The sequence below is a fragment of the Ochotona princeps genome, chromosome 8 (assembly GCF_030435755.1).
Source record: "Ochotona princeps isolate mOchPri1 chromosome 8, mOchPri1.hap1, whole genome shotgun sequence".
In the NCBI taxonomy this organism is placed as follows: Eukaryota; Metazoa; Chordata; class Mammalia; order Lagomorpha; family Ochotonidae; genus Ochotona; species Ochotona princeps.
The window spans coordinates 44,881,911-44,905,160 of NC_080839.1; the positions used below are offsets into that span (position 1 = coordinate 44,881,911).

General features: G+C 49.1%; 1 protein-coding gene across 4 annotated transcripts in view; it reads right to left on the reverse strand.

Annotated features, from left to right (window-relative positions):
• Positions 1 to 674: 674 nt before the first annotated feature.
• ADD2 (adducin 2) overlaps positions 675 to 23,250 on the reverse strand; it is a 97,868-nt gene continuing 75,292 nt past the window's right edge. For 3 of the 4 annotated variants that reach the window (XM_004582813.2, XM_058667941.1, XM_058667940.1), the window contains exons 10-16: positions 22,016 to 22,192; positions 17,569 to 17,826; positions 16,344 to 16,463; positions 15,256 to 15,345; positions 13,199 to 13,346; positions 10,610 to 10,735; positions 675 to 3,008 (exon numbers count right to left, since the gene is read on the reverse strand). In XM_004582813.2, the coding sequence (XP_004582870.1) occupies positions 2,701 to 3,008; positions 10,610 to 10,735; positions 13,199 to 13,346; positions 15,256 to 15,345; positions 16,344 to 16,463; positions 17,569 to 17,826; positions 22,016 to 22,192 (1,227 nt within the window). In that variant the 3' untranslated portion in view covers positions 675 to 2,700. The remainder of the gene's footprint in view (positions 3,009 to 10,609; positions 10,736 to 13,198; positions 13,347 to 15,255; positions 15,346 to 16,343; positions 16,464 to 17,568; positions 17,827 to 22,015; positions 22,193 to 23,250) is intronic. The other variant, XM_004582814.2, reaches the window with a different exon arrangement.

The window sequence follows — 23,250 nt, forward strand, 5'->3', positions numbered from 1 at the left end:
GCACATGGGGCGCTCCACCTGGGGCTCGCTCTGGCTACAGTGCACCACCCTGTGGAACACACCACATTCCTATGCCTTTGCCAATGTTTCTCTCAGCATGGAATGCCCAGCCAACCCTCTCTTTTCCTGGGAAATTCCTCCTTGTTTGGAAAACTTAGCTTAGTGATCATTCCTTTTACGAATGTTTAGTTCATTCTCGCTTCCTCATGTCTCTGTACCCTGGCCCATTTTACAATTTGTCTACATGTCTCCTATACTCATAAAATTCCTGAAGGCGGGAACTAGAGGTCCTACCCTCGTGCCCTGCTCATGACCCAACCTCAATGCCTGTTTTCTACCCCCTCCCTTACACCAGGAATAAACAAATGAATGAATGTACAAAGGCCCCATGGCATGAATTTTAGGAAGCTGCTCCAGCAAGGCCCTGGCGTTTTCATCTCAATGATACCCACGTCACTGTTGCAAGGGGAATGAAAAGAACCACCTAGATGCCATCACTCGTCCTTGTCTCTGCACTTCAATCACTCACACACAAACAGCCTCGGCAGGGGCCGTGTCCGCTGCACTCTTCCTGTAACACTGTCTGCCACTTACTGTTGTAGGCACAACGATTCCTTTCTATTACTGTAGCAAAATGCCGGCTGCTTAGTGGATGCTTAACAGATACTGTGGAAGAGTGAATGTATAAATGAATAATCTATTTTTTAAATAGAAGGCATCACATGATTGGCTTTTTAAAGGCATGTCCTACATAACAGATTTTTCTGTGACGAAGATCTTTTGACTATTGGGTGTCTCCCTCATAGGATGCAACCTTAGTCAAGTAGAACAGAGAAAGGGGTCCTGGGTTGTCATCAGGAATCTGCATGACAGACATAGAGTAGTAGGTTTTCCTTAGTCACATATCTATTCTCTGCTTCTCAAAAAACAGTCATCATGGGACCATGGGCTCTTACTTTGTCTCTCTTCCATATGTCTGCTTGGGTACTGCCCCAGTCTAAGCTAACTGGAAACTTCAGGTGCCCTGTTGTGGCTACAACCTGGTAGGCTGACACCTGACTTTCAAGGCCTGACACTATGCAATGAAGACCAGGCTCAGAACAGTCACACCTGGGAATTAAAGTGAATTAAAGTTGTCCATTCACTAGAGCTGGAACTCAGGATGACCCAAGTTCAAATCTGGGACCTGGATCCTTCCACTCAAGTCACCCAGGGCAAGTCAATAAGCCTTCTGATGGTTAAGTTTCCTCATTCCCAAAATGGGACTAATCTTGGCCACCTCACAGGAGTATTACTAGCATTAAGGATAATGGGTGGGAAGTCAACACAGTGTCTATACAGAAAATACTCAAAAATGGGTGAACTGTGATTGAGAATGTTCAAAAATATTTTTACAATAATCAAGACAAAGGGGAAGACACAGTGCTTTAAAGATGGATTGTCTGTTAGGAGTCAACAATACTCACACATGGGTATCCTGCGGACAAAAGTGAAAACAGTATGGTAGAAGCCAAAGCAAGACCGGTGGCTTCTCTCAGGCCCTGGGAGAGTCACAGAGTGGCAGGCCTGGGATCATCCTCACTGCGAGGATGAGCCTCAAAGGGCTTCTCTCTGCTCCTCCTCTGCTGGACCAGGGGAACCAGCTGAAACCAAAGGAGCCAGGGTCCAGGTGCCAAGAAAAAGATGAGTCATGGTTTACAAGCAGGTGCTCCTGGGTCTGAGGGAGCCTCAGAAACCCCTGACACAGGACCACAGAGATGGGACACCACTCGCCATGCACAGCTGGGAAGGCACAGCATGACAACACTTCCTCCATGCTTCTGATCTACCCTGCACAACCCAAAGCCACCAAAGGATTTCAATTTCTCCCAACTTCTGCCCTGAGACAGCTCTTGCCTATGCTCAATTTGGTTTTAGTTTTGAAGTGCCTGAGATTGTATGATTCAAATGGGGTCAAGTTCCTGGTGTGTACTAATGAGTCATACCAGCCCCCATCAGGTTCCCTTGCCTTGCCCTCATATCTGACAACTCTGACAACAGTTCCATCCTTCATTCAAGAGGTTCCATGAAGCAAGCTCAGGATCAGGATTTGGAGAAAGACATGCTAAGCCATCAGCCCTTGGGGACAAAGATTAACTTCTGTTGGAGGGGACGAGTCAAAGTGTCTGGCTACTTTGAGCAGAAACACAGGGACCCAAACTGGAAGAGAAGAGAGATTTCTAAATGGAGAGAGAGAGAGAGAGAGAGAGAGAATCCACCAGCAGGAGACTGGATTCCTGCATGCAAGTGGACCTCATGCAGGAAGCCCTGACCTGTCTGACTTAGTCTGAGCCTTCAAGAGCTCTCAGTCCATTTCCAGTGTTCTTGCCCTGGGCTCAGCTTGGTGGGCAACATCCTGACAAGGACCGCCCACACCTAGGCAGTGTTATTTAGTGGGAAGAATGCTGGACTGAGAGTTAGGAGTCCTGATGCTAGGGCAGGCTCTGAGGCGAACGAGCTGTTGACTTTGGGCAAGTCGCCTGATTTCACTGTGGGGACTCTCAAATGAGGGAGTGGCCAGGCAATCTGCAGGGTTCCCCCTGCAAGTGGGAGCCAGGGTCCAGTTCTGCCCCGTTGTGGCCCTGAGCCTTCAGGGACAGAGAAGGGAGAAGGCAGGGGAAGAGGAAGAGGATGCAAAGTGGAGCCCCTGGGTGCCCCAAGTCAGGACTCCACTTTCTCCTTCTTTTTGCTCTTTTTCAGGAAGGAGGGGGTTCTGAATTTCTTTTTCTTCTTTGAGGGAGACTTAGAAGGAGAGCCTTCAGGTGACATGGGGCCGCTGGTGACCGACTCGGTTTTGTCCTTCGAGGTCTCGACATCCGTGTCGCCGTGGGTGGTCATCTGGCCGAGGCCTTTGCTCAGGACATCCTCTGCTGACGGCTCCTCCTCCCTCCCATTCACCACCACCCCTTCCGGCTGGGCTGTTTCAGGCTCTGGGGTGTCTTTGCTTGTCTCTGTCGTCTTAGCACCTTCTAGAAAAAGATCAAAATAATCATGACCCTTAAGACTTCACTGTGGTGTGAGCATCCACCTCAATCAACAGAACTGTTTCTAGGCAATTCTGTAAAGTGAGTCCAGTGTGCGAAGCAGGCCATATGGGCACAGGTTAGGGGAAGCAGGCACTTGGAGACACAGAGAGGAAGGGGTTCGTGGCCAAACCCTGCACCTCCAGCCTTGAGGTCTGGGGAACACCCCCCTCTGCTAGGCAGGAGCTTGGGACTCTTCTCCACAAACTAGCAGATGTGGTGTTGGGACCCAGCAGGGGCCAGCAGAGGCTCCAAGCACAAGGAGCACAGAGGTTTCAGACCCAGGGTGCAGAGAGGCTGCAGGGAGGGCACCTCTCTGGAGGCATCTGCAAATGCTAAGCAGCTCAGTTTTGCCAATAAAGAGAAAGAAGCCACATGTTTTTACAGCACCCTGCTTCCCACACCAGGGAAGGTCTTTGGGGGAATATAAGACTATCCCCAGAGGGCAGAGTGCAGGGGGAGGAAGGGGCTCCCTGAGGGACATGGACCTCACGCACTCCAAGTTGTAAGGGGGAACCCCTGTCAGCCCACTGTAATGCCCACAAGGAGTCCCTAGCCTAGGTTCCACCCGGGGAACCTGTTGGGATTGTTGCCAGGTTCAAGCGCAGAGCTGCTCAGCCTCTGGGGAACTACACCCTCCTGATACCCACCAGCCAACCCCATCACCCCTGCCTGCACGCAGGAGGAAAAGTTACAAAACCCTAGACTTTGAGTGGAAATCAATGTAAAGGTTATCTGGTTTCCCCACACCCATTTCACAGCTTGGAAAACTGAATAAAAGGAAAACAATGGGGACAGGTCTGTTTATGGATTGTCAGTTCAGCGTTCTTTTCACATGCGAACTGAGAGGACTGTGAGTGTGTGGCATGTATCATGTGAGGGCACATGTGTAAAGTGTGTGTGATCATGAGATCAATGTACATGTGCATATGTGTGTAAGTGTGAGAATGGCTTGAGCGGTATGATTGAGTATGCACGGATGTTAGCATGTGATGTGTGTGAGTGCATAAACATGTAGGTATGTACTTGGGTGTGAACATGTGTAGAATATGTGTAGGGCATGCATGCATTAGTATGTGGCATGAATGGGTGTTAGTGCGTATGTGTGTGTGTGACAGTATTGCAACCATGGATGGTGTCAGCGTATGAGAATGTATCTATGTAGGCACGTGTTTGTGTGAAAACAGGTACGTGTGGGTGTGCTTACCACGTCAAAGAAAGGCATCTGGCCTGCCCTGTCACCCGGGGAGGTGGCACAGGAGACAGCTATACCAGTGTCATGGAAGGAGTGGGTTAAGAAGCAAAGTTTCAGGAAAAACTCTGGATTCTTGATGAAAGTAAGGCGCAGGGAAATTCATGATCACAAGGACGGTGGGACAGAGTGGGGAGTGGGGGGACAGTCCAGCCAAGACAATCAGGCTGTGTGGGTTGAACCCCTGGAAGAGGCCTCCTTAAGAGGTCCTCCAAGCCCCAGACCACTTTCGGGGATTCTGGCTATAGGGTGCCATTCCTCCACTGCCCAGCCTGCATTTTGCTGCCAGCCAGCTGCCAATTCCTCCTATGTCCTTATACATGCAGCCCATACTTCAGCCAGCTCCTGCCCTGGGCTCTGCCATCACTGGAAGCACTCTGACCTGGGCACAATCTCCCTTCCATCCATTCTCCTCATTCCACCGCACCTGTCGCTTGACCTCATCCACCTGCCAGTCCCTAGACACACAGCTCTCCTGCTCCCAGGGGCTCAGCCTGCTCTGTCTGTGTCCCCAGCCCTCCCCATACACAATGAACCTGCCTGTCAGTTTCTTCTTCCTGAAAGACTGTCCTGATCCCCAGCCCCATGAAGAACAGCCCACCCCTCCCTTTCGGCCTCCTCTCCTTGCACTCTCACCACAAAACTGTAAAAAGAGCACACTTACTATCCATGCTTATCTCCTCTGCCCTCTAAACTGAAATACATCAGGGTAAGACTGTGTCTGATTTGTTACACTACAAGGTCATAGATGGCTCTCAGGAAGTGTTTATGGAATTTACCGATGGTGAAATATACAGGCAAATAAATGAATGTGTGAATGGCTCTATTCTATAGCATTATCACCTTATTTTCTTTGTTGTCTATCCCAACCTGAGCCTTTTGAGTTGGATACACATATACACTCAGATCGCCCACCTGCTGCTTCACTTCCCAAATGCTCCCACAACAGCTGGGACTGGGACCAGGCTGCAGAGAACCAGGAGTGCAATCCAGGTCTCCCATGTGGGTGGCAGGTGCCCAGTGACTTGTGTCATCACCGCTGTCTGCCAGGGTGTGCATAAGCAGAAAACTGGAGTCGAGAGCAGTGCTAGGACTTGAACTCAGGCACTCTGATTATGGGATGCAGGTGTCCAAACTGGCATCTTAACTGCTGCACCAAATGCCTGATCCAGACCTCCCACTTCTAGTCCAGGTGTCACTTCCTGTTCCGGTGGTGATGAGAGCCCTCACTCCAACAGCGCCCTTCATCCATGTTCCTTAGCCCCAACTCCTCCACTATCAACCTCACCTGCAGCCTCAGTCTCCCTTACAGGTCACTTGCACAGAGTAACCTTGAGGGTTCTTCTCACAGAGTGGAAAATGAGGATAACCCCAAATCATGAGTTATTTGGGGAGGGGGTTGGAGAAGTCAGGTTCCAAACTGTGGTCTCTTCCGACTCCCCTCAAGCACATGGACAGAGCCTGAAGGAGGATTCTACTGCTGACAGAAAGGGCAGCAGAGTCCCAGGAAGAAGCATGCTTTGAGCCTCTGGGAACCAACAAGAACTGAACTCCAGCTCTGTTAACAGCCCAGGAAAGGGAAGCCGAGGACTGGGCTGTGAGGGGCCTTCCTGCCTCCTCAAAGATCCACTGGCCTTGTCTCCAGGCAGGGCGCTGGGAACAAGGCACAGCAGTGGGACAGGGGCTGGAGAACCGGGAGCTCCTGCCCAGTGTGGAGGCAGCAGACAGCAAGCTCGGACTAGGAGGCCAGGGTCCACAGCCAGTCTCCTGTGAGACAGGAGATGAAGGGCTGAGAGGCTGCCAGAGGCCTGCAGGTGGCAGGGAGGCAGAACTGCTGTGGGGGCATTTCAAGAGTGAGCCAGCAGATGGAAGATATCTCTCTTTCAATCAGTCTCTCCCCTCCCCACCCTCTTCATTCAAATAAAATAAAGTAATTTTAAAAAGGACAGTTTCACACAAGTAGACCATTTAGGCATTTGGGATGGAAGCTGTCTGTTACTTCTCCCAGTCATTACCCAACTTAGTGACCATGTGCTCAAACTCTAACGCCAAGGCCGGATGAAGGTTGACCAGAGGCTGCCTGGAAGCCCTGGGAGCTGCTGGCTCTTCTATGTCTGGGCACTAAGGTGAGGACGTGGGCAGGAGTATGAGTCCTGTCTACCTGGAGGAGCAAGACTGCCTTTCCCTCCTGGCCTGATGAACCTGCTTTGCTAACATTCCAGGGACAAGGAGTTTCCCACCAACCGCACCTCACAGCTGAGAGAAGTCATCTCTGCAGCTGGGGAGACAGCATTGAAGGCTATGGAGGCAGGATTTGCTCTAAACTAAGATGGATTATGACCTGTGTATTTAAGGAGCGTCCTGACACCACACACTGTATTTAATCCCCTCTTGAAAACACAGCTCCACAACATGCACACAGGAACCATAGAAAACCCATTAAAAGCCTTGAAAATAAAATCTCTATGACCTCTGCTAATACAAGGGCTAGATGTTTGCATAGCAATGGTCAAAAAGACTTCCAAGGCAGTTCTCCATCCTCACAGGCAAGACATCCGTGTTGCATACTAGAGGGCCTGAGTTCAGTACCTATCTCCACTGTCAGTTCCAGACTCCTGCTAACACAGACCCTGGGAGGCAGCAATGACAGTTCATATACTCAGGTTCTGCCACCCAAGCTGGGGACCTACGTTGATTTCTTGGTCTCCGGCATCGCCCAAACCTAACCCTAGTCAATGGGCATTTGAGCAGTGAATCAGTGGATAGAAGCTCTATCTCTTTCTCTCTGCTTTTCAAATAAGTAAATTCTTTTTTTTTATGGTCAAAAGCCATAGTTTATTTTTTTTTAAAGATTTATTCGTTTTATTACAGCCAGATATACACAGAGGAGGAGAGACAGAGAGGAAGATCTTCCGTCCGATGATTCACTCCCCAAGTGAGCCGCAATGGCCCGGTGTGCGCCAATCCAAAGCCGGGAACCAGGAACCTCTTCCAGGTCTCCCACATGCAGGTGCAGGGTCCCAATGCATTGGGCCGTCCTCAACTGCTTTCCCAGGCCACAAGCAGGGAGCTGGATGGGAAGTGGAGCTGCCGGGACTAGAACCGGCGCCCATATGGGATCCCGGGGCGTTCAAGGTGAGGACTTTAGCCGCTAGGCCACGCCGCCAGGTCCAAATAAGTAAATTCTTTAAAGTCTTTTTTTTAAGGCCCCTATGATACCCAAAATACAGCCAGGGAAGCTGGGGAAGACCAGCAAACAGAACTGCTTTGTGACTGACCCACCGGCTGGATGCTGGCTGTGAGAAGAGGGTGCAATCAAGCTTCTATTTGGAAACTGCAGTGCCTTGAAGGAGCCACACAAGGGTCTGGTGGAAATTAGGCTTTGCAATCTTGTCCCTGAAGGTGAGCCTAGACTTACTTTACCTGGCCCCTAGGTAATTCTGATATAAGAGCTCCACTTGCTCCCACTGGGAGTCCTTCTCTCTGAAGGACTGAGAAAGGAAGACGAGTTTCTTGCAAACAGGTGTCCAAACACACTTGCTGCGTGGAGTAGAGTAAGAGTGCAAATGTAGCCCCAGTGAGCCATGCCTCAAGGTGTGTGCACACCTCCCTCCCACAGTGAACCTGGACTTGCCACATGGCTCATCACAGAATGCAGAGGAAAGGAGACACAGCAAGCCTCAGGCCAAAACTTTAGGGCTAGCAATGTCAGCTTTAACAGTGCAGAGAGCTCTAGCCCACCATGTATAAGATCTGAATACCCTGACGGACACACAAGGAGAAGCCACGTGGACAGGTTCTGAGACCAAAAGCAGCGGGGAAGAGAGGGAGGAGGAAAAGGGGGAAGGAAGGGGAAGGGAGACAGACCAAGCCATCTCAGTGTCCCAGATGAGCCCAATTTTCCAGCTATTTCTGTCAAGGTGTTAAATGTGTAAATGCAGTAACTTGAGATGACAGAATCAGTTAGTGGCAGAGCTGACCACCTGATAACAAGTTCAGCACAGCTCCTTTGCAAGCTGAGGGGAAGGGAGTCAGCAGGAACTAACAACAGAGAAGGAGCTAGCACAGGTGGCCAGATACGAAGGAAGAAAACCCAAAATCCAACCCTCTGCCTGAGGAGAGACCGATGCGGAGTGACACTGAGGTGACTTGGCACAGAGGGTTGGAGAGTACAACAACCAGTGGCTGGAGAAGACCATCCCTGATCTGACCAGTGAGCTCTGTCTGCCCTGGGAATCTGAGCCAGCCATTGGGCAGGTGGCCAAGGGCAGCCCCTAGGCAACTTCCACTGGAGCCTTCAGCCTGTGGGGCGTTCTCCAAGCAGGCTGGGCTTTCCAGCCATGTCTGCATTATAGGAAGTACCTTCTGCAAAGGCCTTAACTTTTGTAAGAACTCCACCACAGACCTGGATACACACACAGAGGATACACACCATCCTAGGGGCATGGATCTGCACCAGAGAGGAGGAGGAATGCTGTGACAGCAAGTGCAATCCCAGGAAGTGGGTAAACACCGTCTCACCCATCACACATTTCTCCCAGGAACTGACATGGGATTGTCCCCTCTTGTCCTGCTCCTGCCATGAGCTTCCCATCAGCCCTGGATTTCTTTCCTACAGCTGGTACTTAGGTCCCAGTGGATGCAGAGGACCTGGCTATTCCAGGCCTTCTATGCATCCCTATAAGGCAGCAGGTCCCCAAGAGCATTCAGGCGCTGGTCTGCAGCCCTAGAAGAGATCTAGGGCTCCTCAGGGTGCCCGAGTGTGGGGACCAGAGATGGGGTGAATCCCTGAGGGCCCTCAGCCCTCCACCCACTCACTATGGGACCTGATGCTTTCCACATGAGGGTATGCCCTGTGTGTGTGCATCCACGTCTCTCAGGGAAGCCTAGTCCATGCACAGCACACGTGGAGTTGGTCATGAATTTTACAGCCAGGAGACCTCCTAAGGACAGGGTTATGAGTTCCAAAAGAATAAAAAGGGGAGGGGGTAAGAAATCAATTTTGTTGACAAGGTTCTGCCCCCAGCATTGCAGGTGCCAAGAGTGAGTGAGTCAGCAGCCTCTCTATACTTACTATAGAGATAAGCATTCAGAATCGGAGAAAACTCCTGCAACGAAGGCACAAATGGGAAGAGAAAGGGAGACATTGTGGCGACAAGTCGACGGCAGGATACCATGATGAGACACGGCGAATAGGAACACACACCTGGGGACATCTACTTGGGCTCTGGCCTCAAGCAGATGTGTTTCCTTAGGTTTGGGTTGGGGGATCCATCAGGATCCACACAGATGGCCTCTTGGAGGGAGTGGGGTGCAGCAGGCCGAGTTGCTACTGTCTGGATATCAGCGGAGCCCTCTCGGTGGGTTGGGGGTCCTCGTGAGGTCTCCCCGGGGAGATGTGTTCATGCCTGGCCAGAGTGATTTCCAGAGTTCAATGCAGACACCTTGATGACCCCTCAGTGAATGTATTAATCCTCTTGATGACAATGCAGCCTCACAGTGAAAGCAAGTGTTTACTCTGAAATCCTTTTCACTAACACCTCCCTTATACATACAGGAACCCTAAAAAAGGGAAAATCGTAGCAACCTCATTTGGCAGACAAGGAAACTGAGGCCTAGAGGGGTGATCTGGTTTGCTAAACTTAGCAATTGAATCACTGTTGGCAGATCTGTTGGGCCTGGAACCCAGTTCTCTAAGCAGCATCCCTCCTAATGGAGCTGTTCTCAACCTGGACCATCCTTTAAGTTCCTGAAAGGGCTCATTCAATTTCAGACTCTACTCTGTCCTGCACCACCCACACCAGACGTGAGAATCAGACCTCAGGGTTTTCACAGCTCCTAGGTGAGGCCCAAGTACAGTTAGAGAATGGCATCATCAGCCTCACCTGGAAAACGTACAGTCCCAGGCCTCATCCCAGAATTAATGGATCAGAAGCTGAACGTTAACAAGTTCCCCAGGTAGTCCTTACACACCAGAGACATGGACCAGCATCCTGGGGAAGACCCAGCAGCTGCCATGTCTGTGTTAAGGTTGAGGCCACCAGCCATCATTGACCTAGTCACCCCTACACTGTGCTAATTACCACGTACTGTCACAGCTAGTGAAACAAACGGGCTGAAACTTAGTGACACCTGGTTCAGATGCCCTAGGAAGAGAAGAGGAAAAGCTTTAGGGATAAAGTGGCAACACTTACAGAGAAGCAGGCACCTGCAGCATGGGAGCCTACTTGCCCCCACTTGCACACAGCCCTCTCAGCCTGCAGACAGCTCCTCCCACCTGCTCAGCTGCACTCACCTTCTGTAACCTTGGAAGGAGAGACCGCAGGGCTCTTAGTCTCAGCCTTTGTTGGGCTCTCTGCTGGAGAGGCAGGTGCAGACTTTGCAGGTGAGCCAGGCTCCTCCACAGTAGTTTCTTTCTCTCCTGAAAACACAGAAAACCACTTCAGGATAAGGATCAAACAGGACAGCTGGAGTTGTAGCACATCCTACAAGGCTGGCATCCTACCTAGATGCCAGTTCAAGTCCTGGCTGCTTCACTTGGGACCCAGCTCCCTGTTAATGCACCTGGGACAATGGTTCAAGTCCTTGGGCCTCTGCACCCATGTGGAATCCCAGGAGAAGCTCCAGATCCTGGCTTTGGCCTTAGCTGTTGTAGCCACTTGGGGAGGTAAATCAGCGCATGGAAAAGAGCTCCTCCCCTCCCCCTCCCCAGCCTTTCAAATAAATAAATCTTAAAAGACACTTTTTTGGGGTCATTTCTCCTGGCTGATAATGAATTTTCTGCTTCCCTGACTCATGTTTGCTTCTTCACTGGAAGAACAAATGAGAGAAATGAGAGCCACATTACTTCCTCCATCAAAACATATTGACTGATAGAAAATGTTATTCCAGAAATGGCCAACAAGGTGGAAGAGAACTCCCATACAGCCAGACCAGGGGTGGCTCTCATCACATCCCCTCTCCACAGAGGGTCACCAACCAGTTGCTTTATGCTGTGTACACAGAACACACTGGTGGCGGGGTGAACCAGAATCACTAACTCCCCTTAGAAACACCTATGGGTCCAGGCGGTGTGGTATAAAGGGTAAAGCTGCCTGTGCAATGCCAGGATCCCATACTGACCACTGTCTTGTGTTCTGGATGCTCCACTTCCCATCCAGCTCCCTGCTAATGGTCTGGGGAAAGTATCAGAATATGGTTCAAGCACTTGGGCACCTAATCCATATGGAAAATCTGGAAGTTTCTGGCTCTGGACTGGCCAGCCCCGGCTGTTTCTATTATCTGGGGTATAATCAGCAGATGAAAGATCTCATCCTTTTTTTCTCTCTCTCTCTTCCTCCCTCCCCCCACCATCAACTCTGCTTTTAAAATAAATCAATCTTAAAAGTTGATTTGTTTGTACAGAACTAGCTTATTTAATTTGTCAACTTCACAGTTTAATTTTTTATTTACTTGAGACAGAGGCAGAGACTTTTCATCTGCTGGTTTACTCACTAGATACTTGCAACAGCTATGCCTGGGCCTGGACAGAAACTGGAAGCCAGGAACTCCATTCACACTTCCCACGAGTGGCAGAGACCCCAATCACTTGAGCCATGACCTACTGCCTCCCAGGCTAAGCATTAGCAGGAAGCTGGGTTGGAAGGTGTGCTGGGACTGGAATTCAGGTACACCAACACAGGATGAAGACACACCAAGAGGCATCTTAAACACTATGCCAAATGCCTGCCCACGGATTTACATTTTCTGCCCCCAAAATACTTAAGGATAAAAATCATCCTATTTTTCTTATTCATGTTTTCAAGCAGTACAGTGGACCTCCAATCCAGAAATCAGGGACTTGGCTTTGTGTCTAGAAGGATGGCTGACCATGGATGGGGAGCTGTGGTAGAAGAGACCCTGTCCTGAAGTCCAAGTGACAGTCTTGCTTCGTGGACACAGTTGAGGGCTGAATTCTGTGCCAGAGCCCGAGTGCTCCTGAAGCAAAGGCAGGGGACAGCTCTGCTGCTTGGATGGACAGAGGAGGGTCCTGGGAGCTCCTCCTAGCTAGAGGGAGACTAGAGGGGACTGAGACAAAGCCTCTAGCATGGATGACTTGGAACATGCTAGTTGAGAGGTGAATTCATGCCAGAAAGGGACAAAGGCATGAACCAGGACACATATGCTCTGAGCATGAACATGAAGAGGTAGATCTGACCTTTCCAAAGGTTCTCAAGGAAATGAGTGAGAAAAAGCAGAGAGGGTCAGCTGGCAGACAGTCTTACTGTCAGGCTTAAAGGACTATCCTGGATCTGACAGGTAACATGTAATAATCAGGACCACTGGGGCAGGCATTTGTCCTGTTGACCACCTGCAGTCCAGCTCATGTCCAAGTCTAGCTCCTGACTCCAGGTTCCTGCTAGGGTACACCCTGGGAAGCAGCAGTGACAGTGGCTCAAGTACTTGCATCTTTTGCACCTGTGTGAGAAGCTGGACTGGGGTCCAAGCTCCTGGCTTCAACCTTGCCCAGCCCCACCTCTGTCACTCTGGGTCTCTGCTTTTCAAAGAAATGAAAACTGAATTGTGGTGCTTATTAACACATTTACCACAGCTGACATTTATCAGGTGTTTATGAACATAGGCCACATCCACACATACTTTTCTAAGCACTGAAGCTTGAACTCCTTTGTATCTCTCCCACCCTCACTGCCATGAGAAGGTCAAATAAAGTCATAAGACCACCAAAGACCACCATCTAACTGCTGGTCACAGAGTAATGAGAGACATCATGGCGGTTAACAGTGTTAGGCTCATAAAAGTAGCATTTGGTGGAGCTTCTTGGGAGGCTGAATGCTCTGCTCCAGCCCAGGAAATGCCGAAGTCCAAGTGGCCTGGGATTTCTTACCATCGAGCTCCAGCTTCTTCCTCTCCACCTCTTTCTTGTACTCTTCCAACTCCTGGTCAGTGAGTTGGCTGAAGGGGTTGGGCACTGTCTCCTCTGAGTCATCTTTGGTATCCGCATCACCCTTGGACATCAGCTGGCTCTCTGTAGACTGAAAGTTAACCACAGATAGTGTGTGTTGCTCTCTGCATGCCGCAGCTGGGGCCCTGGCCCAAGCTTCCTTTTGCACTCAGGTGGTTGCTACGGGTCTTGCTAGGGACAGCACAGCATGCAGCTCCTTGCATATAGCTCAGGATCTTGGAGTAGGGTCTGTTCCTCCCCACTGCTACCTCCCCTGACCCCAGACCCTGATTTCACACTGCCTGGGTGTATACAGAGGGTGTGTCCTCTGCCCTTGAAATAAAATCAGAAAATGCTCCCAAGCAGAAGGAAGACACACCTTTATTGCAGTCCCTTCTGTGGACTCGGTCAAGCCATTGCTACACAAATACAGTTGTCAATCAGCCAATGCCCAGCAAGCACAGCACTGGCTCAAGCAAGCTTCCCACCAGCCTTTTCCACCCCCATCCTTCCGCATCCCCCATAGCAGTGCAGACCACAACACACAGCATCAAATCCTTTGCAAAACACAAAGCAGCTTCAGGGTTCTCAATGCATGGATCAGTCCTGTTTTGCACATGGTCATAAATTACACAGGCGCCAACGTTCTGAGACTTGGCTCTTCAATCTGCCTGTTGTGTGGGTCCCCGCAAGGACCATGTGTCATCACCTCTGTATAGGCCCTGATTCTGGGGAGCTGATCAGCCAGACACTGCATAAGCTTCAGGCATCCTCAGACACTCCTTGCCCAAGACAGGGTCTTAACTTCAGATGCCACAGCACTCTTCCCTAATTGGCATCCTCATCCTGGCCTTGAGAATGCAGCAGAACAATAGCAGAGGGAAGTGAAGCCAGAAGCAGCAGAGGTAGAGGGAAGTGAGCCCAAGGCAGCCAGCCCACCCATGTTCTCCTGCAACCTCCAGTCCTCTCTGCCCTGGCCCGTCAGGTCTCCTGGCCACAAGCCCACAGGCTCGTCCCCAGAGGGAAGCAGTGGCAGCGGTAGGCCTGCTTCTAGGGAATCTTGCCATGATCGAGATCTCAACAATCGCAGGAGAGCATTGACTGTAAATGGCAGAGCTGCGTTTTGACAGTTTTGGTCATTACACTGAATTCATGCCTCCCCCATAAGCACAAGCTATTTCTATCCTTGACCCCAGGGGCACATTCAGTTCCCCCACCTCTGCAGGGTGTGGGTGTGGAGGAGGTGGGTGTCAACTAGACCCTTCAGGGCGCTGTGGGCTGCAGCCTTATCTGAAAGCATTAAGGCAGCTCAGTTTGCTCTGCTGAGAGGTGTCTCCTGTATTCCCCCACTTAGTGCTGCTGGGGAAAGTGCCACAGCCATTGCCACCTTGTGACAGGCAGCATGGACGTCAGGTCCAGCCAGAATTCTGAACTCCGCTCTAAGCATTAGATGAAACACATCCTGTCTCAAAACGCCAACAAGACGACTTTATACTTTCTGTGTGGGTTTGTGTGGGCAACTAACTCAACTGTCTCTGGCCATCTTGAGTCTGGGAGCACAGGTCCTTCCTGCTCATCCCCTCTCCATGGGTACATGAGCACCTCCCCAGAGCTAAGGCCTGACGGTCAGAGGTGAGAAACAAACAGGTCTGAACAGACCTCGGGCACCAGGAAGCCTCTGGCCACAAGGCTCAAGTCCCCAATCTGGCAGGGTGCTAAGAAAGCAAAGTGGAGTTTTTGGTGGAAGGTATCGGAGTGGCTGGCACCCTTCCCCTTGGGCCACTGCTCCCCTTCCTGGAGCCCAAAGGGGGCTGTCTGAGGTAGAGGTGGTCACAGCCCCGCCAGGCGGCAGAGCTCCATTTTGCGGTGACAGCACCCATGCCAAGATCCCTGGGGCAGGTGAACACAAGGATTCAGGGGTGTGGCTGCCCAGCTCCTGGCACTGTGGCCCCAGAAGGCAAACACGCTTCCCCTCCAGCTGGGGGTGGCCTCTGCTGTACCGGGCTTCGGCTCTTCTCGGAGATGACGCTGGCCAGGAGTTGAGACTGAGGCCCCGCTGACTTCACGTCTTGCCGGTTTTGCTCTCGGATCTATGTGGGAAGGACAGAGGGTCAGTAAGCCGGCAGGTCTGTTCAGCGTGAGGAATTGGGGGTGGAGGGTGAGGGTCTGTCACAGCAGGGAGGGAGCCCCACTCCACCACCCGCCTGCTGCAGCTGATGTAAAAGGTCATTTTTGATAGTTCAGAGGTTGTTGAATTCAAGTTGTAGAAGCAGACATTGCAAGAGCACTCCCCAGTTTTAATAACCCTAAGTAGACCCTGAATAACTTGTTTGCATGCATCCCTGGGACCACCCCACCCACAGTGATGGAATCTGAATCTCTTGGGGGTAGGTTAATGACTCAGAAATCTGGGCTTCATTCTGCAAACAATCCTTCATTCTACAATTTCCTCTCTCCATATACTATTTCCAATTCTTTTAAACATCTATACAGTGTTTGTGCTTATGCACAGACACTTTTATCATTCAAGATGTGTGTACAGTGTGTGATGATGCAGTCAGGGCAATGAGCGTTTCCATCTCTGTAAACGTAACCGTGTCCAACTACAACAACTGAGGACACATTTCAAGAATAACCAGGGGAGAAAGGGAAGGTTCCCACTCACAGGAACCTAGAAACAAGTCCCAAGGTGGCCTGCCCTACAGAGGATGTTTCTGCCTCCTACTGACCTACGGGTATTGGTCTCCTACAGCTCAAGTTGTTAAAAGAACTTCAGAAATAGAAACAGGTGAATTGGCAGGCACAGGCCTGGAAATAAACACTAAGGGTCTCAAAACCTTGAAAATGAGCAAAAAAAAAGGGGGGAAAAAAAGGAAAACAGCGTTAAGAACTTCATCTGTGGGCAGGTCCTTCAGACACATCTCCAGTGTCAGACACAAAGCAGTCCTATGGTATGGATCTGTGGCAGGGCAGCACTTTGCACAGGCCTGGAACACAGTAGGCTCTCTTTCTCCTATGAGGCACATTCTGGGAACTTGGCTTGTGTTTGCAGACCCAAGACACCTGGGGAAAGCAGCCACTAGCATACCTTGTTCCTCATGTCCAGCACTTCTTGGGGGTCAGTATAGAGAGGCACAAATTGGTTTGGGTTTTCAATTCGTATGGGCATGCCGCTGCTGGATTTCTCCACCTCATCAGCCTTCATCCACTGCAGACACAAAGCCAGGTGCATGCATGAGGCCAAAGCGTAACGGCCCATGATTCCTCCCAGGGGTCCAGCCCATGAGACATGGGACTGCCATTCTGTGTGGGAGGTTAACAAGCCAAACACACACACATGCTCTTTTGTGCACTTCTCAGCAGAGATGAGTGACAGATGAACCGGGTGCCCCAAGGCCCCCAAGATACTTACAGGATCCTGGAGAGACTCCCAACTGTGGTAACCTGCTCAGACAGGCTGCCACTTGGGCCTCTGCTGGATAACACAATTTGAGTTTGCAGGGCTTCATTTTGTTTAATAAGGAGCCTGCATTGGGGGCCGGCATCATCATGGCTCAACAGGCTAATCCTCAGTCCTGTGGTGCCAGCATCCCATATGGGTGCCAATTTATGCCCTGGCTCCTCCACTTCCCATCCAGCTCTCTGCTTATAGCCTGGGAAAGCAGTCGAGAGTGGTCCAAGTCCTTCTGATTCTGCACTCACACGGGAGACCCAGAAGAAAATGCTGGCTCCCAGCTTTGGATCAGCTCAGCTCTGGACACTGTGGCCATTTGGGGAATGGACCACTGGATGGAAGACCTTCTCTCTCTATCTCTCCCTCTCTCGCTGTAAATCTGCCTTTCAGACAAAAATAAATGTTAAAAAAAAAAAAAGACCTGCATTAAGAGAGCACACATGCACTGGAAGATGACTTAACAGAAATTACTATGCTGCCCGCCTGCTGGGCTTCCATCACTTCTGCACACCGACTGCTAGATGATCATCCCTCGCATTTCTCAAAAACCTGCTCCCTGGACATGGGAGCAAGAAGCAAAGAACAAATGCCCCTGGGTCACACTATTAGGAATGGCCTGGGCCAGCTGTCATCTGGAAAAAATGTACTCTCCAAGCCACAACAGAGCAGAACAGGAGGAAAGGGTCAGGGTCAAGGCCTGAGGGCCGGAGCGGCTATCCTAGACGCCAGGTAAGAAGCCTTAACGGGAAACTGGACACAGGCCCATGTTCAGGGGAGAGTCCAGTTCCTTCCAAAGTTGCTTGGCCCCTCCAGTGCAGCCTGACCCAGCCAGCCCAGGCCCCTGCTGACTTGCCCTCACCGTGGTCTTGGGTCGTGGAACGCCCATGCTCCTCTGGACTTCATCAGCCGTGTTGACCCGCAGGTAGGTGTTCGGTGTGTTGAGCCAGCGCGTCTTCTCCTTCTGTTGCTTCTGCGCATGCTGCCGCAGCGCAGGCACTGGAGCCCCGTCCTCCTCAAACACAAAGGCCGTGACCGTGGCCGGGATCTCCACCTCACTTTTGTGCTTGGTTTTCTCTTGCACAACAGGGTGGCGGTACGTGTAACCTGTTCTGTAGCCCTAAAAGGGACAAAAATAAAAATGACTGATTGTGAGGCTCACAACGGTGATTTTTCCAGGCAGCCATTTGGTGTATCAGCTAAAACACTGCTTGAGACACCTGCATCCCATGTTCATATGCTTGGGTCTGAATCCAGGCTCCACTCCCTTCTGCCTTCCTGCCACTGTGCATCCTGGGAGGCAGCAAGTGATGGCTTAAGTACTGAGTTTCCAGCCAACCACATGCGAGTCTGGGGTGGAGTTCCTAGCGCCTGGCTTCAGCCCATCACCGGCTGTCACAGGAACCTGGGTATACAAATCAGCAGGTGCAACTCAAACAGTCTTTCCCTTGTCTGCACACTTCTGCAGCTCACCTGAAGGCCCCGCCTCCTGTCAGGAGGTCCTCCCCTTCATGGCTCCTCCCCTTGCCCTTCAAGACCAGCACTGTCTCTCATAGTGGCTCTAGAGTCTGCCCACACCTTTGTGCAAAAATTAAACTCTGCTCCCATGCTCTGCCAGATCCTGATTCCTCAAGCTGATTCTACAGAGTTCTAATTCTTAACATAAGATGCATATTAGAACATTTTAAAGAAAATGTGCCTATCAAAAATATTATTATTATTATTATCATAATCAGATACACAGAGAGGAGGAGAGACAGAGAGGAAGATCTTCCATCTGTTGATTCACTCCCCAAGCAGCTCCAATGGCCGGAGCTGTGCTGATCTGCAGCTAGGAGCCCGGAGCCTCTTCTCCATCTCCCATGCGGGTGCAGGGTCCCAAGGCTTTAGGCTGTCCTCAACTACTTTCCCAGGCCACAAGCAGAGAGTTGGATGGGAAGTAGGGCCACCAGGATTAGAACCAGCACCTACATGGGAACCCAGCGCATGCAAGGCAAGAACTTCACCACAAAAATAATTTTAGAGGCTGGTGCAGTGTCATACCAGGCTAATCATCCACCTGCAGTGCTGGCATCCCATATGGGCACAAATTTGTGTCCTGGAGGCTCTACTTCCTATCCAGCTACCTGCTTCTTCCTTCCAGCTTCTGTTGGAACAGCAGCAGAGGATGGCTCAATTTTTGGGCCCTTGCACCCACATGGGAGACCTAGCAGAAGCTCCTGGCTCCCGGTTTGGGACTGGCACAGCTCTGACGGCAGTGGTCCTTTAGGGAGTGAACCAGTGGATGGAAGACCTCTCTCTGTTCTCCTCTTCGTAATTCTAATTTTCAGATGAAAATAAGATAAAATTTTTAAAAATATAAGAATTACAGAAAAATATAATTTATATAATCTATCTAATATATAAGTATACAAAAGCAAGAAATATGTGAACATTATGCAAAATATCACCCTCAGAGGCAACCACTAAAAATGTTTCCATTCATTGTCATATACATATTATATACATATATGAGGGGACTTCAAGACATTTGTGGAAAATGGGATTAAAAGTTAAGCTTATTCTGATGCCAAAGAATTTCGAAATATTTGAAACATGGGTCCTTCAAAAAGTTCATGGAAAATAAGTACTATGAAAAAAATGCATAGATTTCTATTTTTTTTTGCACCAAAAGAAAGTTGATTCCACTTTCCATGAACTTTTTGAAGTGCCTTTTAATGTGTGCGTGCATGTTCTGACAGGTAGTAAAATTGAATATTTTTAATTACATGTAACACCCACCTAAATCTCTTCCTTTGTAATTTATTTCTATTCCTAGCCCATTTTCCTAATGAAGTATTTGTCTTTTTAACATTGGCTTGTTTGTAGTGTCTCTTTTTACAATGAGAATGTTCATCTTCGGGCTGTTGCAGATGTAAATATCTCCCCCATAATTTGTCTTTTGTTTCTGTTTATGATAATTTACTGAACTGAAAGGTGTAAATGTTTAATGCAATCACTTCTGTTAAGATTTGTCATCACAGTTTCAGAGTTTCCTGCCATGTTTGACAAGGCTTTTTCCATCAACACAAGGTTGTCAAACATAGGAATCTGTTTGAACATTGCTGAGCTTACTTCTTAGGTTGACAGTTTTGATAAATCAGGGATTCTTCTTACTGAGCATAATGAGATCACTTGACTGTTTTCTTCTCCAAATGGCTACTGTTCTGTCTCTTCCCCACGGGCGGATAAGGTGCCTGCTTGTCCTGTGCACTAGGGGCCTATTTCTGGATTCTCTCACCTGTTGCTTTGGTTGGCTTGTCTGTTCTGCTAACTCTGGACCATCGAGTTACTATGCCTTTCTCGTGCTTTACTTTGGCTGGGGGTAAGGGACCAGCATCACCAACTAGTTTCCTGTTTGCAGCATTTTCCTAGCCATTCTGGGTGTCACATGGTGGAACTTCTGCTAAGTTCTCGTACCTTCTCCCATTTTTAACAAAACTACATTCAGTTTACTCATTAATTTGGGGGGGGGGGCGGGGAAATGACTGCTTCGTTCAGTTAAAGTTTTCTAAACAAGAATAAATTGCAGCACTGATTTCAGGTTTTCCCTGACGTCTGTTGGTGAAATTTTGTGCTTTTTAAGGAGCTCTGTTTGTGTTTGATGACTTTGCTGCATTTGCAAACAGGATTATTCTCTCCCACTACATCTTCAAAGCAGTTCATACTGAGATCATGAATGCTACTGTTTTATATATGTTCTCAGAATTGGCCACTTTAAAATGCTTTATTTTTTCAGCTGATTTTACTAGACTTCATAAGTATTCTTTATTTATAAGAACAGTAATCTTGCTTGCTTTGCCTCTTCTTCTTCTGTCTCAGTGCCTTGGCTCAAGTTCCAATATTATGCCAGATCACTACATAACAATGCTGAGAGTTGAAACCTCTGCCAGGTTTCAAAACTTAATGAGTATTGATTCTAGTGTTTTACCATGAACCAGATTCTTATTTTGAAAAAAATCATTTAAATCATATTAATTATATGTCCTCCTGTCCTAGTTAACAGCTATTATTTGTCTAAGCTGATACAAAATTGTATCAATTATTTTATGATAACATAATCAAAAGTTGTTAATACTTTCATTCTTCAGCCTCAAGGAATACTTGTATATTTGAGAGACTTATTGCATCAACCACCTCTGAATTCTAATAATGAACTCATTAGCTACTGCGTTTTATTAATCTAGTGTTAACACTCAATACTATTTGCTAGTCTTCACCAACATTCGAAGTAAAGTTTACCTGAATGGGTTATCATTGTTACAGCCAAGTGTCCTTTCATTCTTTTCTTAGAATGGTTAAAACAGAGGGACCGGTGTTGCAGCACACCAGAATAAGCCACAGCTTGGGACATTTACATCTCATACTGGATTGCCAGTTCAAGTCCCAGCCTCTCTACTTCTGATCCAGCTTCTGGTTAATGTATCTAGACAGGCAACGGGTGACAACCCAAGTACCAGGGTCGCTGCCATCTCCACCAGACACCTAGACAGAGTTCTTGGCTCCTGGCTTTGGCCTGGCCCAGCCCTAGTTATTGCAGGCATTTAGGAAATGAATCAGCAGATATCAGACTGCAATGATCTTGACACGATAAAGTGAGTCTAAGGTAACAGCAGTGAGGAGGGGAGAATGAATCCGACAGAAGTGTTATTAAGACATTTCCTTTCACTGCCCTGAGACATTGGCTGCCATGAGCTTCTTACTGCCGATGTTTTCCTCTGTGCATGAATCGTCTCCTGTTTATCTCATATCAGCAACTACATTCTTAGCCCTTAGAAGAAGGAAGAGAGTCTTAAAATTGCTTTTAATATTCTTTAAAAAAAACCCAACCCACTCCTGGACAAATACCAGTTAATTTCTTGCATGGTTGGTTCATTCTTGACAACAGGACATGGTTATAAAGCTGCTACCAGGGAATAATAATAGCTATTATGTGCTTCCTGCATTCAAGTCATGAAATAAGCAAGGCAGAACCACCTGCCTACAAAAGGCAAACAAAGTCCTAATCCTAGAGAGGCCCTGGTTCTCATTGGACCCCTGCTTCTCAGAGAGCCCTCTGCCTATACGATGCCATCGTTTGAGAAAACTCAATCCCTACAGGAAGGACTTAATTCTAAGCATTCTAAATTAAGGTGCCAATTGACAAGGCTTCAATGGCTTACCCATGATGCAGGCAGCTCCTGTGCTCAATTTCATTGCCTGCACTGCCTGGTGTAGCAAGTCCATGTACTCCTATGGACTGGCCTGAAGGCCAACAGCCAGGGACTCACCAGGTTGTCCAGCATCCTCATGAGGGCTTCAAACTCATGTTCCCCGAGCCGGCTCTTCTGCATGGGACCAAAGGTGCTCCCGGCCCACTGCACAGAGCCCACCTCATGAGGTTGGTGCTTTTCCTTCTCCAGCAGGATGAGGTTCTCAACTCCCCCGGCACTGGGCAGAGCTGACACCTGCAGCCAAGAACAGAGAGTCTCAGGCTGTGTGTGTGTGGGAGCACCACGCTTACCTCTGCTCCAGTAGGCTATGGGACAATGGGAGTTACAGAGGAGAACTCAGAAATCAGAATGTTTGGGGAAACCAAGAAAAAGCCCTCACCCCTCCCCCAGTTTGCTGGGCACATACCCACTACCAGGGAAAGAGTCATGAGTGGTTCCTCTCCTGGCACCACTCCTACAGACTACAGAAAGAACTGGGAAGTGTTCAACTCCAGGAAGGCACACAGAGGACTGCCAAGTTACCAACCAACTTGGCATTGTGGTTAATTCCGTGTGTCAGGGGGAGTTGGGGAGGGATCGGGGATATGAAACTGCTAAGGACTTCACAGGACTTCAGTTCTCTGTACTACATTACTTCTTTAAGAGCAAAGAGTTGTTATATATGAGTGATGGGTGGTGGGTGTCTATTGTGTTAGTCTCTGCATTTCCCTATGTGTCTGAAATATACCCTCCCCTTTATACTTTAAAAAAAACTCACTTGGAAAAGAAAAGGTTGGCTTCTATGACAATGAAATTGGAGTGTATCCTGATGGATTGGGATGACAGTTCTAAAGAGGCAACACATCCTCCACCATGGGGTTAAGTAACCAGAGAGATCCAGGAAAAGAAAGCAAAAGAAATGGTGGTAGTGCAAGGGCAGGCACTGTGCAGGGGTTGTTGAGTATTCACCCTGGGCTCCAGTGTGGGGGGCACAATGTAGGTGTTCACAGGCTACAGATGCTCAACAGTAGGACAGCGTGTTATGTACATAGCAGGATCCTAAAATCACATTCACTCACCTAAGGAATCCTCTCCCTAGCTTTCTACCCCCATGTTTACCTGGTGGCAAGTGGTGATGGATATATGGGGGTAGACAGAGGCATGGAGGTAGCCCTACCCTCTATCTGTGATTTTGCTTTTTGAAGTTTTAATTACCTGGGGGTATACAGAAATCCAGAAATATTGAATGGAAAAAGAACAGAAAGCAACAGTTCTTAAGTTCTAATTTACGTGTGTTGTGACAGCACGACGAG